At 33.9% G+C, this 27,961-nt stretch overlaps 1 protein-coding gene across 1 annotated transcript; it reads left to right on the top strand.

Annotated features, from left to right (window-relative positions):
* On the top strand, positions 1 to 26,834 carry LOC111714196 (vacuolar protein sorting-associated protein 13). Its single transcript, XM_023489249.1, has 26 exons — positions 1 to 113; positions 1,304 to 1,395; positions 1,971 to 2,061; positions 2,478 to 2,590; positions 3,006 to 3,113; positions 3,968 to 4,041; positions 8,031 to 8,138; positions 9,252 to 9,427; positions 9,943 to 10,179; positions 10,563 to 10,678; positions 10,954 to 14,032; positions 14,146 to 14,220; positions 15,573 to 15,656; positions 16,366 to 16,436; positions 16,750 to 16,909; positions 17,487 to 17,550; positions 18,189 to 18,314; positions 18,806 to 18,944; positions 19,613 to 19,814; positions 19,926 to 22,139; positions 22,468 to 22,918; positions 24,003 to 24,661; positions 24,818 to 24,869; positions 25,052 to 25,158; positions 25,857 to 25,978; positions 26,498 to 26,834. The coding sequence occupies exons 1-26, from the start codon at positions 69 to 71 to the stop codon at positions 26,562 to 26,564; spliced, it is 8,832 nt and encodes a 2,943-aa protein (XP_023345017.1). The 5' UTR covers positions 1 to 68; the 3' UTR covers positions 26,565 to 26,834.
* Positions 26,835 to 27,961: the final 1,127 nt, after the last annotated feature.

Here is a 27,961-nt window from a genome sequence, read left to right as displayed (position 1 = left end):
AATTTGTTCTTTGTCTACTAGAGGAAGAAGTTCGGCCTAAACTACAGAACTGGAATCTGAAGCATATAATGCAGCATACAGCTAACTGCAGGGAATACAGAGAACTCTATAAGGTGCAAACAAATTAATTTCAAAATTGTCAACAATTTAAAAGTTAATAGAAGTAAAATTAATCGAGAAAATTGGATAAAAAGATTATCAACAACATTTAAAGCAACACTTGCCAACAGAGATTCACAATATCATCCATTAGAATTTTAAGTAGAACTTGTTTAAATGGAAAAAAATGGAAAACAAAGATGACTCCATAAATGCTCATTGGTAATTGTTGAATCATTCTAGACAATACGACCCGTAAACATTCATATAAATCGTACTTGGTAAAAAGACAACATGAATCTACCTTTCCACCTTGAGCTCCAGATCTTATCCTTGGGACTGCAGATTTAATACTACTCGCATATACTAGTCTGCAAAAGTCCACAATTCCGGGGTCAAAACTAGACAAACAAACTATACTAACTGTAATCTCATAAATCTAAACACTTTTACATTATAAAAATATCAGAAAATCCGAACCCAAAAAATTAATTCTACCCGTGAAAATAACTCTCCAAAACTAGTTGCAAATGTACAAGACATTTGAAGCCAAAACTGGTCGTCTTTAACATACACAAGAAATCATACCTCAAGCCCCATATAAAGATAAAACTGATCACACTAGATTCTCTAACTAATCATGTTTATTCTCAGAAGAAATCCGAGTCAAATATCAAGCAATCATAACCTTATCAATCACTTAACAGAAACAAAATAGGAGACGTCCACACAGCTGGGCCCTGAACCTTCACGCATAGCGAAATATTTATTGGTCCCTGGACTAAAATAAGAGGATATACATTATCACTCAACAGTAATGGTGTAACGGCTATCGTTGTGAATTATTAATGGTACTATTCAATTTATTTAGTCAAAGGGACCGGGAGCGTAATTTCAAGTCACACTATATGCAAATATGGCAATGCCCAATTTACAACGTTATCCATAAAAGCTTACTCTGATTCAAGTATGAATTATATTATATTTAAACTGATCATTTTTATTAACAGTTTCTCTGCTAAAGTGACTGGCGCATTCATTTTGTATAAGAAGCAACGTAGAACCGTACATAAACAAACACTTTTCGTTTCGAATCAGATTAAGGTTTCAAGGGTACCGTTGAAAATCGGAAATCACCGCGCCATCTTTGCATGGAGGGTCACTTGAAATTACGCTAACAGGCCATTTAACAAGATTTTTTTAGGATAAGTTGCTGGGAAGCAAGAGTGTTGAGTTTAACAAGAGATTAGAAGAACTTGAGATTATTCTAGATGTTTTTAACATCAATTTAAACAGGTCATTTCAAGTTGCATTTTTTCATTGGATCCGGATCCTGACTCCGCACAGAAAAAAAAGGATTCGGATCCGGATCATGAAAATTTCTTCAATATAAACTGATTTTATTAACAAAAAATAATTTTTGAATTTTTTCCTCTTTTTTAGCTTATTTTTATGCTAAAACTTTACTAACCTTACAGAAGATTAAGGAAATTTTTCATTTTCTCTCTTCTTTCACAGTTCAGATTTGAGGTTAAGAGCATAAGTTTTTTTTGCAGTTTTTTTGTTGATATTTTGACCCTTGGATCCGGATTAGTGGATCCGCATATTTTTGCAGAATCGGATCCGGATCCTTAACAGGGATTTTTTCTTTGGTTCAAAATTTTTTTATAAAGAGTCTTATCTTATTATTCAGAATGTTTTAATAGAATATAGAAAACTCATGGGTACCCTCGGGGTAACAAAGGTTAAAAAAATCGATTTTTTAGGGGGCGAATATTGCAATTTTTTTACATCTTTAAGTGTTACGATTTGGTGTAACATACAAATAAACATACAATTTCGAGGCTATGCTATATAAGATTAATAATTAGAGAGTTAGCTGAGACTGCAGCTAGTGCTCGGCGTAAAGAGGAAGCTAAACAAGGATATTTTAACTGGTTCTGGGGGAAGAAGGAGAACAAGGTTAGATTTTATTGATTGATTAATTGATTGAATTGAATCTAAAAATTATAATCGTCCAGAGAAGCCTGAACAGCTTAGGTACGCTCCTGTTATAATTTGAATATGTTACTTATTCATTTTTAATAGATATAATTGATAGTATAATCGATATGTCTGTATCACATGACCAGAATTTCACCAATGATACCGCACTGCTATTGGTGGAAGTTGTGATCACATGATACAGACGTATCAATCATCAATTATATTATCAGTGATTTAGGAATTTATTATTTGATTTATTGATTAACCAAAGAATGGATTTAAAGATAGAAAAAAAAGATAGATTGATTGAGAAAATAATGGATTTGTTACGGGATGAATGCTTTGATAATTAAGTTATTGAATAGTTGATTAATTGATTAATTGATTGACAGGAAGATGCTGGAGAACTTGAGAAAGCTTTAACCCCAGATGAACGTGCTAAACTCTATGATGCTATTGGATATCAGGAGGATGCAGAGGAGGGGACACTAGAGTATCCTCGAAGGTTTATCAGCTTGAATTATAAAAATAAGAAAAAGTCGCAAAAATGTCAATGTCACCGGGGGAAAAAAAAGTTTTTTTGTGATTGTGAATCCTTAACCCCTTTCTTTTAGCTTGAAATATTAACATATGTGTTCAGAAGTATTCAGAACTTATGTGTTGTCAATCTCGGAATCAAGCAATGATCTCCATCTTATGCATATCTACGGTTTAATTTAATTGCTCTTCGATATCCGGTATTGGTTATTCCCTGCAGGGACCACTTTAATCAGGGATCAAGCCTTTATCCTCAAATTCGAAAGTGCCCACATTGGATTACGAGATTAAGTGTTCAAGATTAACAATATCCACACAAACGTTCCGTTGTCAGTATAATCAAAGAAGGTTATAATTAATAAATAATTAGTTGTGATTTTCAGGTTTGTGAGAGCTAGGCTTGGTTTCCTCTTGGCGGGTTTCAGAATAGAACTTCTTGATGAAGATCTTAGGGATAATAGTGTTCTCACCCTACACCTTGATACTGTCAGGTACAATACTTAGGATCCATTCCATTTTCACACGATTCTGAATCCGTTCTGTAAACAACGGATTCAGATTCTGAATCCGACCTTCCAAGGATGTATTCAGATTATGAATTACTTACTTACCAGCCTGTTTACTCCGGAGTAGAGCTTAGGCCACTGACAAGAGTACTTTAACCTCTTCGATCCTGAGCTGCAGCTTCAGCTGAGGCCATATTTAGGTTTAGTTGTTGGAACTTCTTTATAAGCTGTCTCCTCCAGGTTTGCTTAGACCCTTCTCTTCCAGATTCTGAATCCGTCCTGTAAAGAATGGATCCAGGTTCACAATCAGTCCTGTAAAGAATGAATTAAGATTCTGAATCCGTCTTTTAAAGAATGGATCCAGGGTCTGAATCCGTCCTGTGAGGAATGGATCCAGGTTCAGAATCCGCCCTGTAAAGAATGAATTGAGATTCTGAATCCGTCTTGTAAAGAATGGATCAAGATTTTGAATCCGTCCTGAAAAGCATTGATTCGAATTCTGTATCCATCCTGTAAATTCTGAATCCATCCTGTAAACAATGGATCTAGATTCTGAATCCGTCCTACAAGGAATGAATTTGGATTATGATTCCGTCATACAAAGAATGAATTCGAAATCTGAATTCGTCCTGTAAAGAATGGATCAAGATCCGGTTAATAAATAAATGCTCTTAGATTTTGCTTTGGGACTCTCTTTTTAGTAATAATTTTATATTTTGTTGCTGATTTGCTTCTTTTTCTTTATCGTAAATCTAAACAATAATTAAATAATCAAAAGCAGTTTTTCTTTTTTTTATGTATTGTTCTTTTTCTTTTCTATTAATGGACAAATTGTTTAGTATGGAAATAACCCAACGGCCTGCAGCTGGTAATATGCTGGTCAGTTTAGCTATGCAGAGTTTAACAGTTACAGGTTAAACCATAGTAACTTATATAATTTTATACGTATCTAACTTAAATTATAGTGAGAAAATACATAGATAATAATTAAATAAAAATAAGTTAATAATCATTTAATAATTACAGGGTGGCCAAAATGTACGGATTGTACGGATTGATTTTTTTAAACCCTAAAATTGTACGGATTGTACGGATTTGTTTTCAAATTGTACGGATTGTACGGATTTTTATCCTGGAAAATACACCGTTTTTTTTAAATTTTCACTCATTTCAGCAAATTTTTCATGAAAAAAAAAAAAAAAATTCTCGTCAAAATGAAGTTAGTTTAACTTATTTTCTGTTTTAACGATTTACGTTACAATGTATAAATTAATTAAACGTTTTGCAGAGATGTTCATATCAGAATCGAGGACAATTCCACCAACAGAGGTTCTTTTTTAACATTTATTTTCTTTTTTTTTCCTGATATGGTTCTGAACATTTGTAAATATTGGTGTATTTAGGTTATCCTTTCGGAGCAGGGATTAGTTTAGATAAACTTGAGATTAGAACAAACAAGGACAAGGTAGACTTTTTTCAAGAAAAATATAAAATTTGTTTATGCCTTTATTTATAATCCCCCCCCCCTTCCTCTTTTCAAAATCTTATTGAGAATAATGAATTTTCGGTTGAATTAATGAAGTTTTGGTTGACAGACAAGATGTTTGGGTAAAGGAGTTTACTTGTTCCTATAAAGGCATTATAAAATGTTTGACTGCTGATTAAAAAGCCCAAGTTGATTTTTGGAAACTATTATATAACGATCCCTCGCCTCTTCCTGGTAAAGGCCAGATGTGTAAATCAGAATTCTGGAAGAAAAAAATATGCCTTAAAGATGAATTTAATTTCCAGACGATGGCGAGTAACCAGAAATATTTCCTTAAAAGCGTTGATATCTCTAGTCTTGCTTTCTACTGGCAGCCTCACGAGAAAATTATGTATTCAGGTTAATCATCTCTTCATTCACCTTTTTATTATTATTATTATTAGCAGTGCATAGGATTAATTTCATACTGATGGGCATACACATATTGTTCTGGATCCAGGTCCTGAACAATTCCTCTAGATTTGATGATTTTTTAACAAATAAAAATATTCAACAATTTTCTTCCATTGGCGCATATTTTTATGCTGAAATTTAATAAGCCATTCAGAGATTAGGACATTTGTTTAATCTCTTGTTAGTTAACTAGATTTGTGTCAGTTAACCATTAAGATTTGATTTTGTCCTTGGATCCGGATCCATGCATGTATCCGCATATTTTTGAGGATCAGGATCCAGGGAGCCAACATGTTGCGGATCCAATGGATCCGGATCCTAAGCACTTTTGCTAGGTTTTCAGGTTTGCCTTATTGCCATTTAGTGAAAGAAATATAACATGTCTCTTTTCGATAACTTGCATAGTCGTCTTTGATTGGCCCATTTATCCATTTAATTTTTAACTTTATTTTAATGTTTAATTATTTAGAGCAAGGTTACTCGGATGATGGTGTACGGGATATACAATTCCAGGCTAAAATTGCAAGGAATGAGGATGGAATAAAGGTTTGACTGGGCCATATATCCCCACCCCCCCTCCTCCCTGATATTTTCGTATATTTTCAAGGATATGTTTTATTGTTTTTGTTAATTAAAATATTCGGGAAAATAATAAAGGTCAATATGCTAGCCTGTAAAAAGCTTCGAAAATTCCTTTGACTGTTTTTCTTTAAATAAAACTATTGAACTAGCTGTCTATCTAACTACATATCTTAATATATCTTGCTTTATCTGTCTCCCTATCTATTTATCTAGGATTTAAAGTACCTATTATTATTATTATTTCGCATTCAAAGAATGTGTACACGCTACAAGGACCTGTAAGTGTATTTACTGACCTAACAATATATCTAACTTTTTATCTACCTATCTATCTATCTATTTATATATCTATCTATCTATCTATATATCTATGAACGGAATTCTGCTTCCTAAATCTGTGGGAAAGGACCTAGGTTTACATATGGAGGTCCCTGAAAACCAAGTAAACAATGCTCAGAAGCGGTAAGAAAAGCAAAATATCTCTCAACAGTGTCAGCAGAGCTTTCCATTTCAGAGACAGGAAGATTTTTCTAAGATTATATCTACAGTACGTAAGATCCCACTTTGAGTATACTACATCTTTTTGGAACCCTTGGAGTATAGGAGACTGTGAAAGCCTTGAAAAAGTCCCCAAAAAAAAACGCAATTAATATGATCTCAGAATTTTCAGGAACCAAATATGAGGAATGAGGATAAGCTTCTCTAATTTAGCATCCAATCCTTGTTGACATCGATAGCTAACGACATCGTGCCCAGTGGTAGTGGCGTTGATAAGTTTATGGGATTTTAGTCGTGTGGATCACATCCTTGATGAGACATTAATCAATTATCTATCTATCAATATATCTATCTATCTATCTATATATCTATCTATTTATCTATATAAGACTTGAAGTACCTACTAGGACCTGTAATTGTATCTGCGGACCTATCTATCTATCTATCTATCTATCTACCTATCTATCTATCTATCTATCTATCTACCTATCTATCTATCTATCTATCTATCTTTATCTCTATCTTTCTATCTATCTATCTATCTATCTATCTATCTATCTATCTATCTATCTATCTATCTATCTATTTATCTATTTATCTATCTAGGGCTTGAAGTACCTACTAGGACCTGTAAGTGTATCTGCTGATCTATCTATCTTTCTATCTATATATATATCTATCTATATATATATCTATCTATATCTATCTATCTATCTATCTATATATCTTTCTATCTATCTATCTAGGGCTTTAAATACCTACTAGGACCTGTAAGTGTATCTGCTGATCTATCTATCTATCTATCTATATATCTATCTATCTATCTATATATCTATCTATCTATATCTATCTATCTATCTATATATCTTTCTATCTATCTATCTAGGGCTTGAAGTACCTACTAGGACCTGTAAGTGTATCTGCTGATCTATGCTGGTGCCCGGATCCTAAGAAAGTAGATTTCTCGAAATCTCTGATAGATCTGAATATACAGATGCAAGAACTCAGGAACCTATTTAATCTCAGACATTTTATGTTGTTTTATTTCTAGAGACTAAATTCAAAATTTGGAGCGGCCCTCCACTCCGTGTATTAAGTGTCAGGTTCGATTAACAACGGTACCCTTAAAACTTTGTCTGAATGAATGAATAAAATATCCATTTCTTAATTTTTCATTTGTGAGTTCTCTTTAAAATGACTTGCGGATTTCTGCTGTAGAACCAATGAAGGAAATTGTGAGAATTAAACGTTTTCAAACTAGAAAACCATGATATCTTTCACATTATCAATCAGAAGTACCTTTGGGAATATTATTATTATTATTATTATTATTTCTATTATTTAAAAATGTACGGATTGTACGGATTGTTTTTCTAAAATTGTACGGATTGTACGGATTTCTTCTGAAAATGCACGGATTTTTTTACGGATGGGTTCAAAAAAGTTTTGGCCACCCTGTAATTAGACAATAATGACTGAATCATAATTGAAAAATAATATGAAATTAATTAGATAATGGATACATTGTGCTTTTATAATAGTTAGATATAATAAATAATAAATAATCTTATAATTATTAGATTTTAATTATATGATAATTAGACAATGATAATGATCATTTGAAAATCAATAGATAATAATAATAATAATAAAAAGCTAATTTTTAGATAATAATAATTAATGGAAAAAGCTGGGTTTTAGATAATATTAATCATATTATTACTAATTACTAATTAAATAATCTTTAGGTAATCATTTTAATAATTAGATAATCATTAGATAATAATTAGATAATAATTAGATAATGATTAGATGATGTTATGATAATGATTAGAAATTATTTACTTTATAGTGAGATAATAATTAGATATTACTGATTACAGGAATAGATATAGATAAGAGTGCTCCTAAAGTGATAACAACTGTATCTACTCTACAGAACTGTAATCTACTCTCAGTAGAATATGAGATTAATCCGCCAGCGGATCCAGGTAATCTATTTTTGTTTGAATATAAGATTAATCCGCCAGCAGATCCAGGTAATCTACCCTCAGTAGAATATCAGATGAATCCGCCAGCGGATCCAGGTAATCTACCCTTGGTAGAATATGATATTAATCCGCAAGCAGATCCAGGTAATCTACTTTTGGGCGAATACAAGATAAATCCGTCAGCGGATCCAGGTAATCTACCCTCAGTAGAATATCAGATGAATTCGCCAGCGGATCCAGGGAATCTACTATTGGTAGAATATGAGATTAATCCGCCATCGGATACAGGTAATCTATCTCAATAGAATATGAGAATAATCCGCCAGCGGATCCAGGTGATATACTCTCGGTAGACTAAAAAATTAATCCGCGAGCGGATCCAGGTAATCTACTCTCTGTAGAATATGAGATTAATCCGCCAGCGGATCCAGGTGATATATTATCTGTAGAATATGAGAATAATCTGCCAGCGGATCCAATAAATCATATTTTTAAAGAAGATTTAAGATTTTGAAGGCGTTATACATAATATCGTTGGTGTCAAATGTGACACATTTCCAAATCATTAAAGGGAAAGGTCGGTTTAATTTCAAGTGACCTTCCATTCAGAAAGGAGTGACACAGTTCACATATGTATATTTTCAACTGTTATCTCGTTAGTCGTTTTTTAAGTTTAAAAATGTTTATTTCTGAAACTTAACTCCATTGCTTCTGTAGTATTTCTATATCCTGTTATGTAAGCAGACATATGCAAGTCACTTTTATAGGATACCGTAGTAAAACGTACCTATGATTTTTTAAACGGAGGTTCACTTAAATTTTCTGTTAACAGCCCCTTTAAAAATGGATTATATAATAGAAAATGGAGAACAAATCAAATTGCATTAATTTCACAAGTTCATTGTAAACTTAAACTTAATATTTTGTCTGACACCAAAATTTCAAATTCAATTTTATAATTTGAGTGTTCGACAAATATATCATACTAATAGTGTATTTGTCTATGACTATTTAATAATAATAATACTAGTATGTTACTTTCTAATCTATAGGTTGATTGGTAATAATAATAATAATAATATTATGTTACTATCTAATTTATATTTTACGAAGGAGGTAATCTAGACGAAGACAAGGGATCAGTATACGATCGTAGATTGTTCATCAGTTCCTCCCCCCTAGAGATCATCTACGATATGAAGACAGTGAACCATGTGATGGAAATATTTAAACCCCCAGAGGAACTTCAGATCTCGTATCTACAGGAGACAGCTATGGAAACTATGAAGGAATGTTAATATTGTCATATTTTTTTCTACTAAAATTTTTATTTTTAGTTATTTTTATTTTTACCCATTCTTTAACCAACTCTTAAACTTTTTGTTTGTTCTGACAGTGCGCTGTCCCTAAATTTAAAAAGAATTTACTTGGTATTTTTCCTAATATAATATCTTCCCCCAGTCTAGAAGAAATGTAGATGTATATTTTGTGTAAACGTTGAAAATTGTAAAATAACAAATAGCATCAAATGATTAGATAAGCTTACAATAATCTTTTTTAAGTAACTTAAAACTTGAAAAGTGGTTTAAATCTTCGCCGCAGCTATTTGTTTTGTAATCAAAGAACGGGAAAAAAATGTTTATAATTCGTAATTTACTGCTTTTATTTTTTGGACATAAAAACAACTAAAATGCATAAAACCCGCTAAAAATCTAATTTTAAATTTGATTTGCAGAAAACTAAAGTTTTTACAGTTTATATGCAGCCATAAAATAACACAATCAATTCCAATATTAATGCCTAGGAGTACAAAGAGGTTCGAATGAGTAAACTGGGATGGGAGTATGTCATCCAGAACCACAAGTTCATGGATGTAAATATTCAATTAGAGAGTTCATATATTGTGATCCCGTACCGTGGTGTATATACCGAGGGATGTCCTGCTTTAATAGCTAACCTTGGTAGCATTAGTATCAAGAGCGGTCAGGTCACTCAGAATATGAAGAACAGCAAGAAGCAGGGTGGACTAGAAGCCCTCAAGGCAACTATTTTATCCAAAAAAATACATGACGCAGATTTTTTATGTTTCAATTTTTTTTCAAGGAACTGTTTGCATTTTTTCAAGTAACCCTTTATTTAACAACAAAATCCTTTATTCGGCCAGGTCAAATTTAGGAAAGTATCTTCTTTTATTACCTGGAAAGAGATTAATTCTATTTGCCATCCTTGTCTCTGCTGCATAATTCACTTTATACACTATCTTTGCCCAAGCAAAGATATAAAGGGTATTCAATCGAATTTTGCAACTAATGGAGTTTACCTTGAGATTAAGCCGACAGTCAAAATTTGTAAAAAAAAGTTGGAAACTTTTTAGCTTCTTTCTTTCTGCCTCTCCTACTTTGATGAAATAAGATATTTATACAGAGTGGTCTTGATCCTTTGAAGATGTTTGAGGCGAAGTTAAAGGAGAACCTTCTGGAGCAGGCATACGACAAGTTTACCATCAAGCTGGAAAATATGGAGCTTATGCTGGCTCTCAGGTAGACTGGCTTCCCAATTCCTTTTTTGTATTTGTAGCCCTTATTTTTCCTTTCTTTATGTAATCCAACTGATGCAGTTTATTTTCATTTTTTTTTGTTTGCGCAAAACTTACTATTGCTATTTATGCCTTAACATTGGTGACTCTTGCCTAATTATTTAAACTGAGCGAAATTGTTTGTTTTAAAGAATTCTTATTTCATCATGCAAACAATAATTAGAATCATTAAATATTTTTACTTTTCAAGTTCCATTTTCAATATTCAATTTATTTTAGAGATGAAAACTGGAGACTTGAAATTTGCAACAAGAATTCAAAACTGCATCTCTTGAAACCGATAAATGTAGACTTCAGCTTTAAGTACTGTCTGATTCAAAATGATCCAGATTTTCCAATAACGAAGTTGCACGGAGGTCTTCCAGTCCTTGGTCTTTGTATTGAGGAGCAGAGGCTTCTCATGCTAGCAGAGCTGATGGAGAAGATCCTTGATCCTGATGATGAGGATAAGTTTGTAAGTAAACAAACCTTAAAGAGAACTGACTCAGATGCATCCTTCAGTAGTGCTGTCTCCAGTCTTGGTGCCTCTGCAAACTCATTTTTTATTGGGAGGAAAAAGAATGTTGTTGTTCCAGTGAATGTCCCAGAGTTAAAAAGAGAGTCCAAAACCTCAATTGCCTCAAATGTTGTTCAGCTAGACATGTCATTTAACATTGAAAAGTTGAAACTGGATATTGAGAAAAATGAGATTCCTTTGTTTAAGTTTGAGATTAATGGAATGGGCTCAACGATCCTTGTTAAGAAGCATTGTCTTGTTGGAAAGTTTGAAATCAACTCTTGTGTCTGTGAACATGTCAAGTTTAAAATGCCAGATGGTTCAGCTGTTAAACTGCTTAACACAGACAGTACATTATACAAAGACCAGAAGCTATTGTCAATCAAGTATACCAAGCTTAACCCCAATTCTCCAGACTGGGCCGGAGTTCAGCAGTCAATAGATGCAATCTTAACCTCTGTACACTTCTGTGTCCATCAGGACGCCATCTTAGATTTGGCAAAAGAGTCAGCTCTTTGGATGACAAACATTCAGTCTAGAGCATCTAAACTAATGGTAGCAGCTGAAGCCCCTAAGACTCCTGTAACTACCCCAAATAGGGACTCTCCTTTGGGACTGAAGAGACAAGGCGCAAGAAGACTTTCGAGACAGAATTCAGGTGGGAATGATGCATCTGGAGGTCTTATGAAAAGCATTTATAAACCTAAAGGTCGTGTTGCATCTAGAAGTAAATCACAGATAGTTGAAGAGCCAGTGCAGTTTAGGTTCTTTGCTCAGCTAAAGGAGGTTGGTTTCTCTTTGATGACAAGCTATGCAGATTTCTCAAGCATGCGTGCAGAAAATTTAGTTGCTGATCTTCGTATTTCCCGCTCCCAAACCACCATCAATGCCAAGTTGATGGAATTCCAAGTTTTTGATTCTTGTGAAAGAACTCAATACAAGATGATTGCTAAAAGTACTGATGCTGAGGTTTTCAATGTCAACATTACTCTAAATGATAATGTAGATGAGCTAGATAAGGAGAAAGGAATGCCTGATGTCTTAGTGAAGGCAAATATGTCTCAACTTCGTGTTGTCTTCCTCATGAAATATGTTAAGGACTTGCTTCTCTTTATTGACCCGTTTACTAACATGAAAGAGTATGTGATGGAGCTTTCAGCTGAGGCAAGTGAGAGAACAGTGAATCTTGCCAAAGAGATATACAGCTCTGCTACAAGAGTTAAGCTTGACATCTCTATCAAAGCTCCAGTTATCATTATACCCATACATTCAGAAAGCAAGACCACCTTTGAAGCTAATCTTGGTAGACTTTTGCTCTGTAACAGACACAGAGTAACACCAGAGAAGTTCCTAATGGATGAGCTGAGCCTTGAATTCTCAAACATAACACTGTGTAGGTCAGAGACAGGCAGTCACAATAAGTTTACTATCATTGAGCCAATTTCATTCGAGATGGAGTTGGCTAGGAACATGAATGGAGCAGTTAACGAGTCTGATCCTCCAGATATCAAGGTTACTGGTGTACTGGAACAGGTAAAGATTAATTTACTCAAAGAAGATTACGACAATATTATATCATTGTTGTCAAAGAACTTTGGAGAAAAAGGTGTCATTAAAGCTGTACCCATGTCTATAAAAACCAATTCAAAACTAAATCTTCCCATAAAACCTAATTACCAAAGAGGCAGCAGAGCAAGTCTTTTATCTCAAGAAGTCTTGGCAGATAAGGAAAAGAAAGAAGTATCACCAAAAGCTAAAACCACTGACTTTAAGTTTACTTTTAAAAAGTTCTCGCTACAGATTCTCAACAACAGCTACTGCAATGACCAGCATGACTCTTTAGGAGAAATTAGTATCGATCAGCTTAATGTTTATGGAGCCATGACTGCTGATGAAGAACTTTATGTTGTTGCTACCCTTAAGAATGTTATTTTAGAAGACACTAGACATAGTTTGGATTCAGCTCAAGGCAGAATAGTTCGCCTTCTTGAGTCTAAGATGGTTGACAACAGTACCATGGTAGATGTGACCTATCAAAGGTTTTCCAATGCTGAGGAATTACTGAATTGCAAGATTTCAAGCTTCACTGTTGTTGCATCCGTTTCATATCTGCTGAAAATTAGCGAGTTCTTTATTCCCAATGAGGTGGTTGATTATGATGAATTCTTTGCTGCCACAGGGCTAGGTGAGGGTGGATACTACAAGTCTGAATCTGAAGCAAAACCTGTTTCAGTGACAAGGAGAATATCCTTTAGGATGGATGAACCTGATATTATCCTTGTCAATGATATTGAGGATAAAACCACTGATGCCATTCTTTTCAATGCACAGCTCAATATGAACATTGTTCAGCAGCAGGAAAAATTGACATTTAACATGACGTTGGATGATTTAAGAGGGCACACCTGTAAGTTTGATCCTAAGGACCGAGAACAAACACTGGCTCAGATATTGAAGCCCACTAACATGGCAATGCACTTCAGCCAGGACACTGAGAGTCGAAGAACCAGGATTGATATGAACTTCTCTAGTCTTGTGCTCAATGTATCCCCTGCCTCTATCATGATCCTTCTTCAGAGCTACAATACCTTCATGCTAAACTTCCAGGCTTTACCGGAGGATCTTGAAGAGGAGGTAAAGGTTGAGAAGAGCGATGAAAATCTCTGGAAAACAGCTGATATAGTCGATGATGAGATGTGGTATCTGAAACCAGATGAGGCACTAGATTTAATGCAGCATGCAGACACCATGTCTCTTGCAAGTACTGTTAGCAACCTGGGGGATGAACATCTTATGTTCAAGGTAACATATTTGACTGAAAGATTGATTTATAAAAAAAGGTGTTTCTAATATCTTTACTTATTATCCTTGATTCTGCTCAAATTCATCCTTATCAATTAGAATTTATCATTCAGGTGAAACAACTGATAATTACAATGGAATCTGGACGAGGGAATAATACCGTTCCTTTAGTTCTTCTTGAATCCAAGGTAATAAAAGTTGAATATAAGAAATGTACACTGCAAAGGCGAAATATGCTAAATAATCACCCATATTTTAATTTACTTTTTGATTTTGTTATTTGCGATTAGAATATGTCATTAGAAACTTTATCGACATATTCATTGTTTATTAACTTTCAGTATGAGGTTGGATATATATAATTTTCAGTGAGCCCAGGGTTTTTTCATGGATTTTAAAAAGTGTAACCCCCTTCGACGCTTTGTGACACCAAACTTTGTACAGACTGCATTTGGTTTTGTTTCCATACTTTTTGCTACCACATAAGTCATGCGCTGATATACCCACATGTATTCGACCTCAATTTTGACCTCCCTTCGATAATGATATTAAATCAATGAAAATAAGTCATGTGAGGTTTCAAATTATAGGTTTTTTGGTTCTCCGATTCCATTCTCATAGCCCTTTTTTGACCTCAGATGATCCTGGAGGTCGTGACCTCCTAAATTTTGCTTAGTATTTTGTTATTTGTAGTTTTCACAGATTTAAAGTTTTAAATTATTAAACTGATACCCTTTCTACTACAGTCCTATTAACTAAACCGGAATTGATAAATAGTATGCGGCATTCATTATAAGCAACCTAATAATTTATAATACTAGGTATATTTTTTATTATAAAACTATTATCACAAACTCTCCAGAGCTATTCGAGTTGAAGCATTTTTTAAAGTGTCTTCTTTTCACGAACAAAATGGTCTTAGTTTTTCCATTTCCCAAATGTGATCAGCCATTTTTTTGCTTTCATAATTACCGGTGTGGCGTTAATTCTGGGTAAACGTTAAATAGTGGTAGTAGACTCTACACACCAAATTTTCCGCGGGATTTGCGCACAATTCTGTGAATGTAAACAGTAAATTAAGGGAAAGTATTTCTCATATTTGAGAATCAATCAAGTTTTGCTGAGCGACAGACAGTAAAAATCAATTGTTTTAACATTAGGGATCGATATGACAGCTTAGTTTACGTAAGTTAATTGTTAATTGATTCTGATACTTGCAACTAATGAGAGTTTAATGTATAGTTAATTACTTCTGCACTCACATTTTATATCAGCATGTAGTGTATATTTTAAGTGCATGAATATAATTTCTAACTTTAAAATTTTAGATAAAATACCAGATTTCGGTTGTGCGCACTGCCGTGAACGGCAAAAATATGCGCGGATGCCGCGGAAAATTTGCTGCGTAGAATCTACTACCATTATTTAACGTTTACTCAGAAATAACGCCACACCGGGTTATTTAGAATATCACTGTATTTAAATTAAACTGAGACCCTTTCTACTATGATAAAGTTTCTCAATCCCATCTTATTTCCAGGTTGAGGGGGAGGTGAGGAATTGGAGTTGGAGACTATGGGTTGGAGCTAATCTAGAGTTAGAAGCAGCTTACTACAATAGCAAGGTAGCAGCTTATTATAGTTTAGAGTTAGAAGCAGCTTACTACAATAGTAAGGTAGCAGCTTATTATAATCTAGAGTTAGAAGCAGCTTACTACAATAGCAAGGTACCAGCTTATAATAATCTAGAGTTAGGAGCAAGCTTACTACAATAGCAAGGTAGCAGCTTATGATAATCTAGAGTTAGAAGCAGCTTACTACAATAGCAAGGTAGCAGCTGATTATAGTCTAGAGTTAGAAGCAGCTTACTACAATAGCAAGGTAGCAGCTTAATATAATCTAGAGTTAGAAGCAGCTTACTACAATGGCAAGGTAGCAGTTTATTATAATCTAGAGTTAGAAGCTGCTTATTTCAATGGCAAGGTAGGAGCTTATGATAATCTAGAGTTAGAAGCAGCTTACTGCAATAGTAAGGTAGTAGCTTAATATAATTTAGAGTTAGAAGCAGCTTACTACAAAAGTAAGGTAGCATCTTATAACAATCTAGAGTTAGAAGCAGCTTACTACAATAGAAGGTAGCAGCTTATTATAGTTAATTCAATGAATTTTATAATAGTGAGTCTGCAGCTTTTTTTTTACAAAAGTATGTTTATCAGTTTTTACAACAGTTAGTTAACATCTTCAACACTAAAGCAACTCTGCATCTTGATATTTAGAAACTGAAAAATAAAAAATAAATGAAAAAAATGTTTCTAAATTTGATCTTGTTTCTAGGTTGCATTATGGGAACCTATTATCGAACCCATTCAAGTAATTAACCAACCTGGGCCATCCTATAATTACAGGTATAATAATATCGCAGCCCATCCTATAATTACAGGTATAATAATATCGCAGCCCATCCTATAATTACAGGTATAATAACATCGCAGCCCATCCTATAATTACAATTAAAATAATATCGCAGCCCATCCTATAATTACAGGTATAATAATATCGCAGCCCATCCTATAGATTGGAAAATCTTTTCAGAATTTTCATTTAAAAAATTTAGGCCAATTTTGAACATTTTGTTATTAAAAACGTATTATGTGTTGGTGGATTTGTTTCTGTTCAGATTAACAGGGAAACTGCCCTCCATTAATTTGTCTGTTCTAGATGGAGCCTGGATTTCAGTTATCAGAGTAACTCTGTCAATGAACTTGGTTCTGCTCTGCTCTCCCCAAACTTCAACGTTGACGAACCCGATACATTCGTCTGCCCGGAGAATCTTCCTCCGCTTACAGAACTCAAGCTATCCTCTTCTCATGCATTACAGGTACTCGTTCTACCTAGTTCTGTTCATTTTTTTTTGTTATTGTTTTTTTAACCCTCCAAGATTTCAAAATTGTATTTTTTTTTAAGTTTGCTTTTATTAAAGTTTGCAATTCCTAAAAGAATTCAAAAACGATTTAGAGATGATCGTTATGACTTTTTTGTTTTTACATCATTCGGATCGCTTTTAAATCGTTTTCTGCCTTAATCTTCTAGAAGGGTCTAAATTTGCCGATAGTTTATTAAGACAATTGCTTTTCTGACACTATGCCAAATTTTTACCCTGACAGAAATGTCTGCTAGAAACGAGCCTAAAACGAATTAACTGATTGCACATCACTACTTGTACCCTATTCATGAAGCCTTGTGTTTTTCAGCAAAGTTTACCTTAAATTTTTTAACTTGCTTTACTGAATTTTGACCCCATCATAAAAAATGTTACTAGAAATTTCTTTCTGTTTAGATTTTAATTACAAAACCTTTTCTTTCTGTTAAGATAACAATTACAAGAACCTGTCTGTTAAGATTACAAGAACCTTTCTTTCTGTTTAGATAACAATTACAAGAACCTTTCTGTTTAGCTAACAATTACAAGAACCTTTCTGTCTGTTCTGAACAATATGATTGAATCCTTCAGTCTGACAGGTATAATCTTTCTATATATTTATATATATATATAGAGAGAGAGAGAAAGAAGAGTTGTTCAAAGAATTGTAACTACTGAGGATCGGCATGATAGACGTGAAACATTATGTTTAGTATAATTCTTTTTTAATAAAAAAATGTAAAGTCAAATGAAATTATATGGAACCAAATCTTTGCTGGGGAAAATTGACGATTAGTATTTTTTGGAAATCCATCAGTGTGAATAGAAAAAAATTTGGGCTCGATCGGTTTAGCCGTTCAGACGTTTATTGTATATAAACAAACAGACAGACATACAAGCAAAGTATATATATACTAGGCTTTTAGAACACTTCGCGCCCATCTTCTATTTCAATTGTGAACATATTCGCTTTGTATTCATTGTACAACAAAAACTAACAAAAATTATGCGGATTTTATAAAAAAAAATCGTGGATATTGGCTGATATTTTTTTATGGAACTCTTAAGTTACTTAAGTAATAAGTAACCCTTTAATCGAATTTTTTAATTCAATTTTTTTTGTTCAAAATTCGAGAAAAAAAATAAAGTGTTTCTAAAATTCCATGGACAACCCCGGGCACTACAGCTATTATTTATTATTTATCTAGTATTTTGTCCAAACTTGTCATCTATTTAGGGATGGAGAGGACATCCTCGAAGGTTATCCATGAGGATCCTCTGATTCTCAGAAACCAGATGGGTCGGGAGATAACGATATCTCTAGCCGATAACAAGCAGCTTGTTCTTCTAGATCATTCTCAAGGTCAGCAATTATGATTTTTTTTTAATGAGGTTAACTTGAAAACCAGCGTAAAGGGACTGTAAGCGTAATTTCAAGGGACCCTCCATGTACAGATGACAGTTCCCTATTTACAACGATACCCTTAAAACCTTAATCTGATCATAAAATGCGGAAGGTATCGTCGTTTCTCTGACTAGAAAAGTTTTTATTTCTTAAAATTTGTTCATATCAAGAATGCGCCAGTCACTTACGCGGAGAAACCGCTAATGAAAATAAACAGTTTACAGAAAGAAAAACATAAATATATAATTCATAATTGATCAGACTACGCTTTTAAGGATACAGTTGTAAATTCGGCATTGTCATCTTTTTGCATTTTACCTTAAATTACGCTTACAGTCCCTTTAAAAATAAAAAATGGCAATTTAATGAAAAATCCATAATTTATAAATAATCTAGGATAGAGAAATTATTTTATTAAAAATCATAGATTTTCAAGATTTTGTTTTTAGAAATGGATGTTGTGAGTTTACCGTCAGGGTCGGAGAAAGCTTTTGGTTTACGAATGAGTAGAAGTAGTCTCGACTGTAAAACCAGATCCTATACTAGTCCTTTACAGCAGCAAACAGAAGAATCATCATCAGCTATCAGGTAGTCTTGGTAGTCTTTCTAGAGTGTAGTCCTCGGTTGTTCCTATAGGGAGTCATTGATAAACCTTTTAGATGACAGTCATTCCTAGATAGTAGAGGTTAGTCCTTCTTTAGAGGTTAGTCCACGGTATTTCTTCTTAGAGTGTAGTCCTTGGTTGTTCCTAGAGGGTAGTCATTGATAGTATTATGTAGAGAGCAGTTCTTCCTAGAAATTAGAGGGTAGTTCTTCTTTAGAGGTTAGTCCACGGTAGTCCTTCTTAGAGTGTAGTCCTTGGTTGTTCCTAGAGGGTAGTTTTGATAGTCCTTTCTATTTGTTACTCAAAAATGCTTTTAAAAAAGAAAGAAGAAAATTGATTTTTGAAACAGTTGTCACTATGTGCTGACAGGGGCTGTAAGTATTATTTCAAGTTTTACAAGTTTTAAAAGTTTATTTTCCATTGCGGTTTCTCTGCAAAAGTGACATCCGTATTTCTTGCTGATAATAAGCGAGAAATTCCCAGAAATAAACAATTTTTGATGAGAAAAACAAAGTAATCTTGCACATTTTTGATCACATTAAGGTTGCAAGGCTATTGTCATCATTGTCATCTTTGCATGGAGGGACACTTGAAATTACGCTTACTAAGACCCTTAAAGACATCTTAATTTTGTCATCTCTCCCTTTTTTAGATTGAAGATTGTTGGAGAAATTACACCACTGTCATTACCCATCAGTAAAACTGATATGAGATTCTTCCCTTTCCAGTTCCGGGGATGCGAGTTTGGTTACGAGAAAGGATTTGTATCCAAGGTGGAGGTGGAGAACTGCTCCAAGATTATCACTCTGCAGTCCATAGTCATCTTTAAGAACTACTATCCCATCCCCGTCAAGGAACTAAATAATTTTACCTCTGATATTTTTTCCCTGTAAAACCACATTTATTTGAGATAATTTACAGAAATTATTAAAACAAGATAAATGTAAAAATATTTGGTTTATTAGGTTTGGACAGAGAATAATGGAAAATTTCGAGTAATCTCTAGACTAGAGAAGGGAGAAGAATGGAATGCCCCCATCTCCGATATCTACACTCAACTTGGACGGTTCTACTTCTCTCTTGATGGTCAGGGACAGAACATTGGATTGGAGTTTCTAACCTGGAAAGAAATTGAGCTCTCAAGAAGTGTGAGACGTGTAATTGAATGCTCCAACTCTCATGGAAATCCATCTGTCTTCTTCAACGTTGAAGGTTTGGCTACGGATATTTTTAGAGAAACATCCAGGGATCGGGGTAGTAGCATCTACACAATATCTATTCGTCCTGTTGTTGTTCTGAAGAACTGTCTTCCTATCCCCCTCTACTACTCCTCAGGAAAGACAGAGGAGTTCAAAACACTAACTGAAGGGGAGATTGGATGTCTGGAGGATGTGCGACATGGACACTCAATGATCCGCCTCAAACTGTACGGATGGAGATACACAGATCTAGCATGTGACAAGGTTTTTGAGGATAACATGAGGGAATTAGATTTCTGGAGGTTTGAGAGCACTGAACCAGAGTCAAGTAACATCAGGCTAGATCTGGGGGTGCAGAAGGAGTATAGTAAAGGTACCATTGTTCTATCAGTGTTTGCTCCCTTCTGGTTAGTCAATAAGACAAAGCGTACTCTGTACTACAAGGGCCATGATTCAGGTAGTGAGGTAGCTCACTACCCTGACGATGAGAAGCTTCCACTTATGTTTTCTTATATTACTAAATCACTGTTTGGAAAGAAAAAGATTAGTTTGAAGATGGATTCATCTCAGTGGTCTGATCCCTTCACCATTGATACAATAGGAGACACTGGTAAGATCACATGCAAGCTGGACACAAGAAGAGGATCATTAAAGAGAAATTTTATTGGTCTTGATAAAACTAAAGAAGATGCGTACAGTATCGGAATCCAGATTAGTCAGAGTAGCACTAGTCTTACCAAGATAATCACCTTCACTCCGTATTTCATGGTGTACAACTCCGCAGACTTCAACATCCTGATGAAGGAGGTTGAGGATGAACTAGGTTGGACAACTATACCTGCAAAAGAGTGTGTTCCAATCTGGCCAATCTATGGTGGGAAATCCTATATATGCAAGGCTGAAAATTACCCTGAAACAACTGTACCTTTTTCTATTCTAGACATAAACACATCCCTTCTCATGCTCTCAAACAAGTATGGAGGTATTGATGTAAGAGTGAAGACGGATAATTCCCAGGTCCTAGTTACCCTAGCAAGGTATAAAACAGGATATGCACCAGCTCTTCTTGTGAATAATACACCCTCCTGGTTTATTGAGTTTGGAGAGCTGGGTTCCAGTAACAGAAAGTTTCTTGCTCCTGGTAAGAAATGTTTGTACACATGGGAGAAACCATCAGGAGGACGAACCTTAGTCTGGTCAGTTCAGGGTCTTAACACACCACCGCTAGAGAACAGTCTGAAGAGCGATGCCTATGATTCATTTAAGATAGGAAATGGATATTTATCCTGGGTATCTTTTCTAGATGGAATGCAACGTGTCCTCTTGTTCACCAATAATGGTCACTTGGCCGAGAGATTAGCTAAGACAACTGGTGAAATGGAAAGGATTGAGCAGGAAATTGAAGTATCAATCTCTGCAATTGGAGTTTCCCTGGTCAATAACTCTGAGAGTGTAAGAAAGGAATTGGCATACCTCTCTGTCACTTGCAGTGACACAGTTTGGGAGGTTAGGAAGGAAGGGAAGCAAAGATATAGACCTTTAACTGTTCATCAATCCAGCCTTATAGAAAACGATTTCAAGTTGTTTAACCGTCTGCTAGGGGTGAACAAGAACCCAAACCCAAGAAGGGAAATAGAAGATGGTTCAATTATACTTGATTATAGGGAGGAAAGGATGGAAAAGCCCCACCGAGGACGGGTCCGAAGACAGTTTCAGAAAGGTTTATGGCTCCAGGTCCGCACATCACCACATCAAAGACAAATTCACATGAAAGTCAACCATATTCAGCTTGACAATCAACTGCTGGAATGTCTGTATCCAGTAATTGCTGCTCCAGTTCCCCCGCCTAAGTCTGTAATGGCAGACAGTGTTCCCAAACCCTTTATAGAGCTCTCTATTCTAGAGTATACTAGTCCAGCACATGTAGATATGAAGCAGTATAAATACATTCATGCTCTCATACAGGAGATGCAGCTAAAGGTAGAGTTTCATGATTTTAATCATCTTTTTTTTAATCATAATTATTTACCAAATTTAATAAGTTTTTATTTGTATGTATAGAAACTCTTAATTTTATTAGCGTAATAAGATCCTTTTTAAAAAAATCATTTTTCATTTACATAGATTCTTTAATTATGCAAGAAAATTATGATTACAGAATAGATTGGGGTTTCCAATTGTGACCTGTATTGCATTTGTCATTTACTGTTAATTTCCCATTTAAAACCATATAAGTAGTCTCTTGTTTGAGTCTTTGAAGGTAAACCAAAATTTAAAGATTATTTCATACAATTTATTTCATTTCTAGATTGAACTTGGGTTTGTGAACGCTATCTCTGAATTGTTTGAAGATGAAGAGATCCTTGAGGAGAATACTAAGGAGAAGCTTGAGCTTGACCTGGAGATGGCGAGGAAACCTCTTCAGGAGCACGCAATCCTAACTGTATCTCAGGGACAAAAGGATTTCTATGATTACCTCCACATGTCTCCACTCAAGATTCATGTTAGCTTCTCTCTGACATCCCACAACGCCCGACGGGACGGAACATCTCATCGAGGATCAAACTTCATCGGTCTTCTTCTCCAGAGCTTCGGGGTCACCATCACAGACAGCAATGATATCATCTTTAGACTGGCGTACTTCGAACGTAAACATCAGTTCTATGGGTTCAATGATCTGACAACAGAGATATCCAGACACTATACTAGTCAGGCAGTTAAGCAGATGTATGTGGTTCTACTCGGCCTTGATGTCATAGGTAGGAGAAATGAAATTAGCAACAACAACAAAAACCCTTTATCATTTTTTGAAATAATTATTTTCTTTTTTTACTAGATATAGTTAAAATCTTTTAAATTAGAAATTATAATGGTTTAAACAATAATTAGTTTTTTATAATTGTAAGGAAAAAATTATTACAAAACGGCTGTACATTGCAATACAATAGTTTAAAAGAAAAAGTTAAGAAAACAAACATAAACCTTTTATTTTTCATTTTTTAAAGTCGTCTTTCGCTTTTTGTCTTACAGATTAAAATTATCAAGTTTTTGAATTCCAGGGGTGTGGGCTACGTTTTTGGGAAATTTTTATATTTTGTTAGTCATTGATTAAAGATGAACCATATGGTTGGAGCAATTGTGAAGAGTGTATATACTCTGTACACTGTACAGTGTACAGAGTACACTGACCTATTTTACTTTAAAAAATTGATTATAAGCTGCTGGTAAAACTATTTGCTCTACCGCAACGTCAAATAAACATAAGATTGCTGAAATGCCGTTTTCTACCCCACAGATTTTGGGGTTCACTGTACAGTGTACACCGACTGTTATGGATATATTAGCTAACTGCTTAAAATAGATAGTATGTTTATTAAGCTGAACATAATATGATTGTAATTATTATATTTTTTTATGTTTTTCAGATCACTACAAAATAATTTACAATTAAAAATAATATAATGACAATATTTTAAGCACTTTTTTCATATTTCAGAAAAGACTTTTTTTAAAACGTCAAAGTTTTTAAATGTAGAATTTAAAAATGATAAACGAAAATCAGACGTCAAAAATTAAGGCTCTGTAATTGATATGCGTTTTTTGGGTGGAGAATTGATTTATTTAATGATAATTTTTAATTAATTTTCTAATCAGTAATCATATTTACCATTAATTTTTATTGAATTTGTTTTGAAGTTGTATTATTAAAAAGGCGGAAACTAAACAATTTTCTTAAAGAAATCTGAATAATTGTTCCTGTTTTAATACTTTTTTTGCCAACAGATAGTATTTTTTTTATTCATCATAATTGATTCTAAAATAATTTGGTTCTTTACATTTTAGGTAATCCATTCGGGTTGGCGGTTGGTGTTGCACGCAGTGTGGAAGATCTCTTCTATGAACCCTTCCAGGGGGCTGTAGAGGGACCTGGGGAGTTTGCTGAAGGTTTGGCTATAGGAGTCCGTAGTGTGTTTAGTGGTGTAGTTGGAGGAGCAGCTGGAACGGTTTCTAAGATAACCGGAGCTCTTGGCAAAGGTTTGGCATCTCTCACCTTTGATGAAAAGTTTCAGAATAAACGGCGGGAGACGATTAAACGGCGGGAAAATCAAACTCTAATGGACGGGATGGCGGTGAATGTTCGAGATCTTTCCATGGGATTTGTTGGCGGTGTGACCGGCGTTTTTACGAAACCTTACGAGGGAGCCAGCAAGGAGGGCGTGTCCGGATTCTTCAAGGGTGTTGGAAAGGGTGTGGCCGGGCTGGTTACCCGGCCTACCGGCGGTATTGTTGACTTCGCCAGTGGAACTTTTGACACCGTTAAACGTGCCACAGAGGTCGGAGATGAATTTAAGCGTGTGCGACCGGCGCGTTACATCCATCCTGATGGTGTAGTCCGGTATTATGACCGGAAGGAAGCTGAGGGTCAGCGTATACTCAGTCAGGTAGAGAAGGGCAGGTATGCTGCAGAGGACACCTACATGCTTCACGAATACACAATTCCGGTAATTTTCTTTTTACTATTTTGAAAATTCCATATTTTATTCCATTAACATCTTTTTTCGGTAAAATAAGATATTTTAAATTCTTGTTATTCCCCATGTTTAACATTGATCTAATATTAATTGTCCTGAGCAGTCTTATTGCTTCTTGAACTTTAGGATAAAGAGGTTTTCTTGGTGACAAATAAACGTCTTCTGTATTTACATACAGGTAAGTTATTATGATTATTATTTTATTATTATTATTCTTATTATTATTGAATATTGATATTAGTATTAGTATAATTATTAGTATTAAGCATTAGCATTAGCATCATTTATTTTATTTAACCTACAGATTTTTACCGAAAACATTTTTTTAGTTTTTAACTACGCTTATTTTAAATTGTTTAGTATTGGGAAGCTGGAGCATGGACTGGGAGTTTGAATTCAGTAGAATCCAGGGTCCACCCAGTGTACTACAGGAAGGAGGAAGATGGTACATTATAATCCAACCCTTGGTAAGTAACATATATACATATACCGGACTTCAAGAGACTGTCCACATCCTAGGTGCTTGTCGTCTTAACTTTAGAAACACATGCCAGATTCACAATGGAACCCTCTAAAACCTTTTTTTAACATAACATCGTTGATTACCAACTTTATTAAGAATTAGTGATGTTAAGTTCCTTAATTATTTCAAAAATTAACAAATCATTTTTTAATTATCCTCTAAACCCTTTTTTTAGTATAACATCGTTGCTTACCAAATCAGTGATTTTTAGTTCCTTAATTGTTACAAAAATTAGCAAATCACTTTTAAAGTAAAACTGTAATTAAAATTTATTAATATATTTTTTAAGTTATATTTATATAAATTTGTTTTTTTCTTTAAATTAACCGTTTTCGATTGCGGCATTTCCAAATAGTTCTTCGTGGATTTCTACACCAATTTAACGCAAAATAAGAGCTAATATATCTTTCATTTAAAAAAATGTAAAAGTGGCTACTATCATTAATTATGTCATACGTTGAGTTCTGAACCCTTTTTGCTCTAAAAAGGTGGCTTGCGCATTTCTTGCTTTCAAGAAACAACAGACAAATTCACATGGCATTGCTATCTTTGCTATCTTTGCACAGAGGTTCACTTAAAATTATACTGACAGTCGGACAGTCCCTAGTTTGAAAACAACCTAATAACTAATGAGCTTATCAGGAGGAAAAGAAGAATATACTGGGAGGACTGTTCACTAAAAACTCCGGGATGAAAGTTTTCCTACCTGAAGGTTCAAATAAAGGGTCAGCCCAGCTGCTTGCCAGGGTCATTGAAGATCTCAGGTAATTTGGAATTTTGCTGTAAAAACATTCTTATAGTTGATAAAGGTTTATTTTTAATAACTATCGGACTTTTTGAGTAAAATATTTCGATATTTTCTGATACTTTTTAATACTTCCAGATATTTTCTGTTACTTTCTGATATTTTCTGATACTTTCTGATATTTTCTGATACTTTCTGATATTTTCTGATATTTTCTGATACTTTCTGATATTTTTTTATGAATTTTGAAATTTTCTCATATTTTCTTATGAATTCAGATGTTTTCTCTTATTTTTTTCTTATGAAATCTGATGTTTTCTGATATTTTCTGATGTTTTCTGAAGTTTTCTGATGTTTACTGATGTTTTCTGATATTTTTTAATATTTTCTGATGAATTCTGATATTTTCTGATATTTACCTTTGAATTCTGATATTTCCTGATATTAACTGATGAATTCTCATGTTTTCTGATATTTTCTATTATTTCCTTATATTTCCTGATACTTAATGACATTTTCTGATTAATCTAATTTTCAGGACTTCCAAGAACAATTTTGAGACCATCTTCATTGAGATGATTCAGCGGAAAGCTAAACTAAACTGATTTCTCAATATTTTTAAATCCGAAAATGCGCAAACCCTGGTGTGGACTTTATTGTCAGACATGTATAGATTAAGGAATAGTCCGTTTGTTAATCATTAAAGAGGCTCAACAAAACTCTATGGAGTACTAAAACAATTCAAAAATGTTTTATCAGTTAGATTTTATGAAATTATTCAACTCCCAAAGTAAATATTATCAATACCAACGTAAACTTGTAACGATTACAAATTTGAAAAATTCTAAAACTTCTTCGATTTTTATGGAGCCTCTTGAAAGCCTAAAACAACAATGTCCATTTCTACAGATATTTATAAAAAAAATTAAAGTTTCTGTTTTCTTACTGATATTGGCTTTCTGTGTGATCAATTAATAGTAAAAGATTAAATCCTGTATAATATATATTAATTATTTAAAGGGATCTGTTAACGTATTCAAGGCGACACTTCAATTTAAAATTGTTTTATGGAACGGTTGTGAATTGGTGAAGGTCCTTTTTTAATAGATGTTAATTTTGAATATGGGTTTCAGTCCCTTATACGTGGAAACTTTTTAATGGAATCTATGCGAGCTTTAACTAATTTTTTTATATTTTCGAAAACTGAATTTGAAATGTTGTTTCTATCGAATTAAGCATCTACTTAATCAATTGTAATTAGTCGTTTTTTATTATTTTGTTATTTACCAAATTTGATTTGAATAGTATTTATGGCATTTTTTGATTTTTTCAAGTTTTAAATTGTAATTTGCGCATTTTTTCTTTGTGAATAAAATCGTTTAAATACTATTTATTGATAAACTTGGCGATGTCCGTGGTATTTTAAAACTGTATAATAAACGAACAACGCCATAGTGATGGAATTTTAAAGTTTTTTTATTCTTAATATTTACTTTCCTTGCACTATGCCAAATTCTAACCCGGCCTTAGAGAAAATGCGTGTGTGTTTTATATTTTTACTCCGTGTTTTTTGATAAAAACTAACGGCAATTTTTTACAGGATATAATTTTCAAGTTTTGGATTCTTATTTTTTGGAATAGTCTAAGCAAGTCAACCCAGGTTTATAAGTTATTATTCACTACATGAAAAACAATGAACCAAATTATATAAATTCAAGGTTACCCACAAAAGATGAGACTGTTAGATACGACTGTAAGGAAATTATACGGTTTGTATCCTGATATTCATGACTACCTGCAAATTATTTCTTCCTTAATGCCAAATCACAAAATAAGCCAATTTATAAATATATTCAAGGCTTTACTTTAATCTTGGGAACGTCAAATTTTAAATAGTTTTACGTCGTCTATACAGTTTTATTCTTTGTGGATAACCCTGTTGTTAAAACTTAAAAATCCTGGTAGCTACAGTGATAACCAGAAAACTCTGAACTACGAAGAC

This window comes from Eurytemora carolleeae, unplaced genomic scaffold (assembly GCF_000591075.1).
Source record: "Eurytemora carolleeae unplaced genomic scaffold, Eaff_2.0 scaffold1399, whole genome shotgun sequence".
Taxonomy (NCBI): domain Eukaryota; kingdom Metazoa; phylum Arthropoda; class Copepoda; order Calanoida; family Temoridae; genus Eurytemora; species Eurytemora carolleeae.
This window is presented reverse-complemented; position numbering and strand designations above follow the sequence as displayed.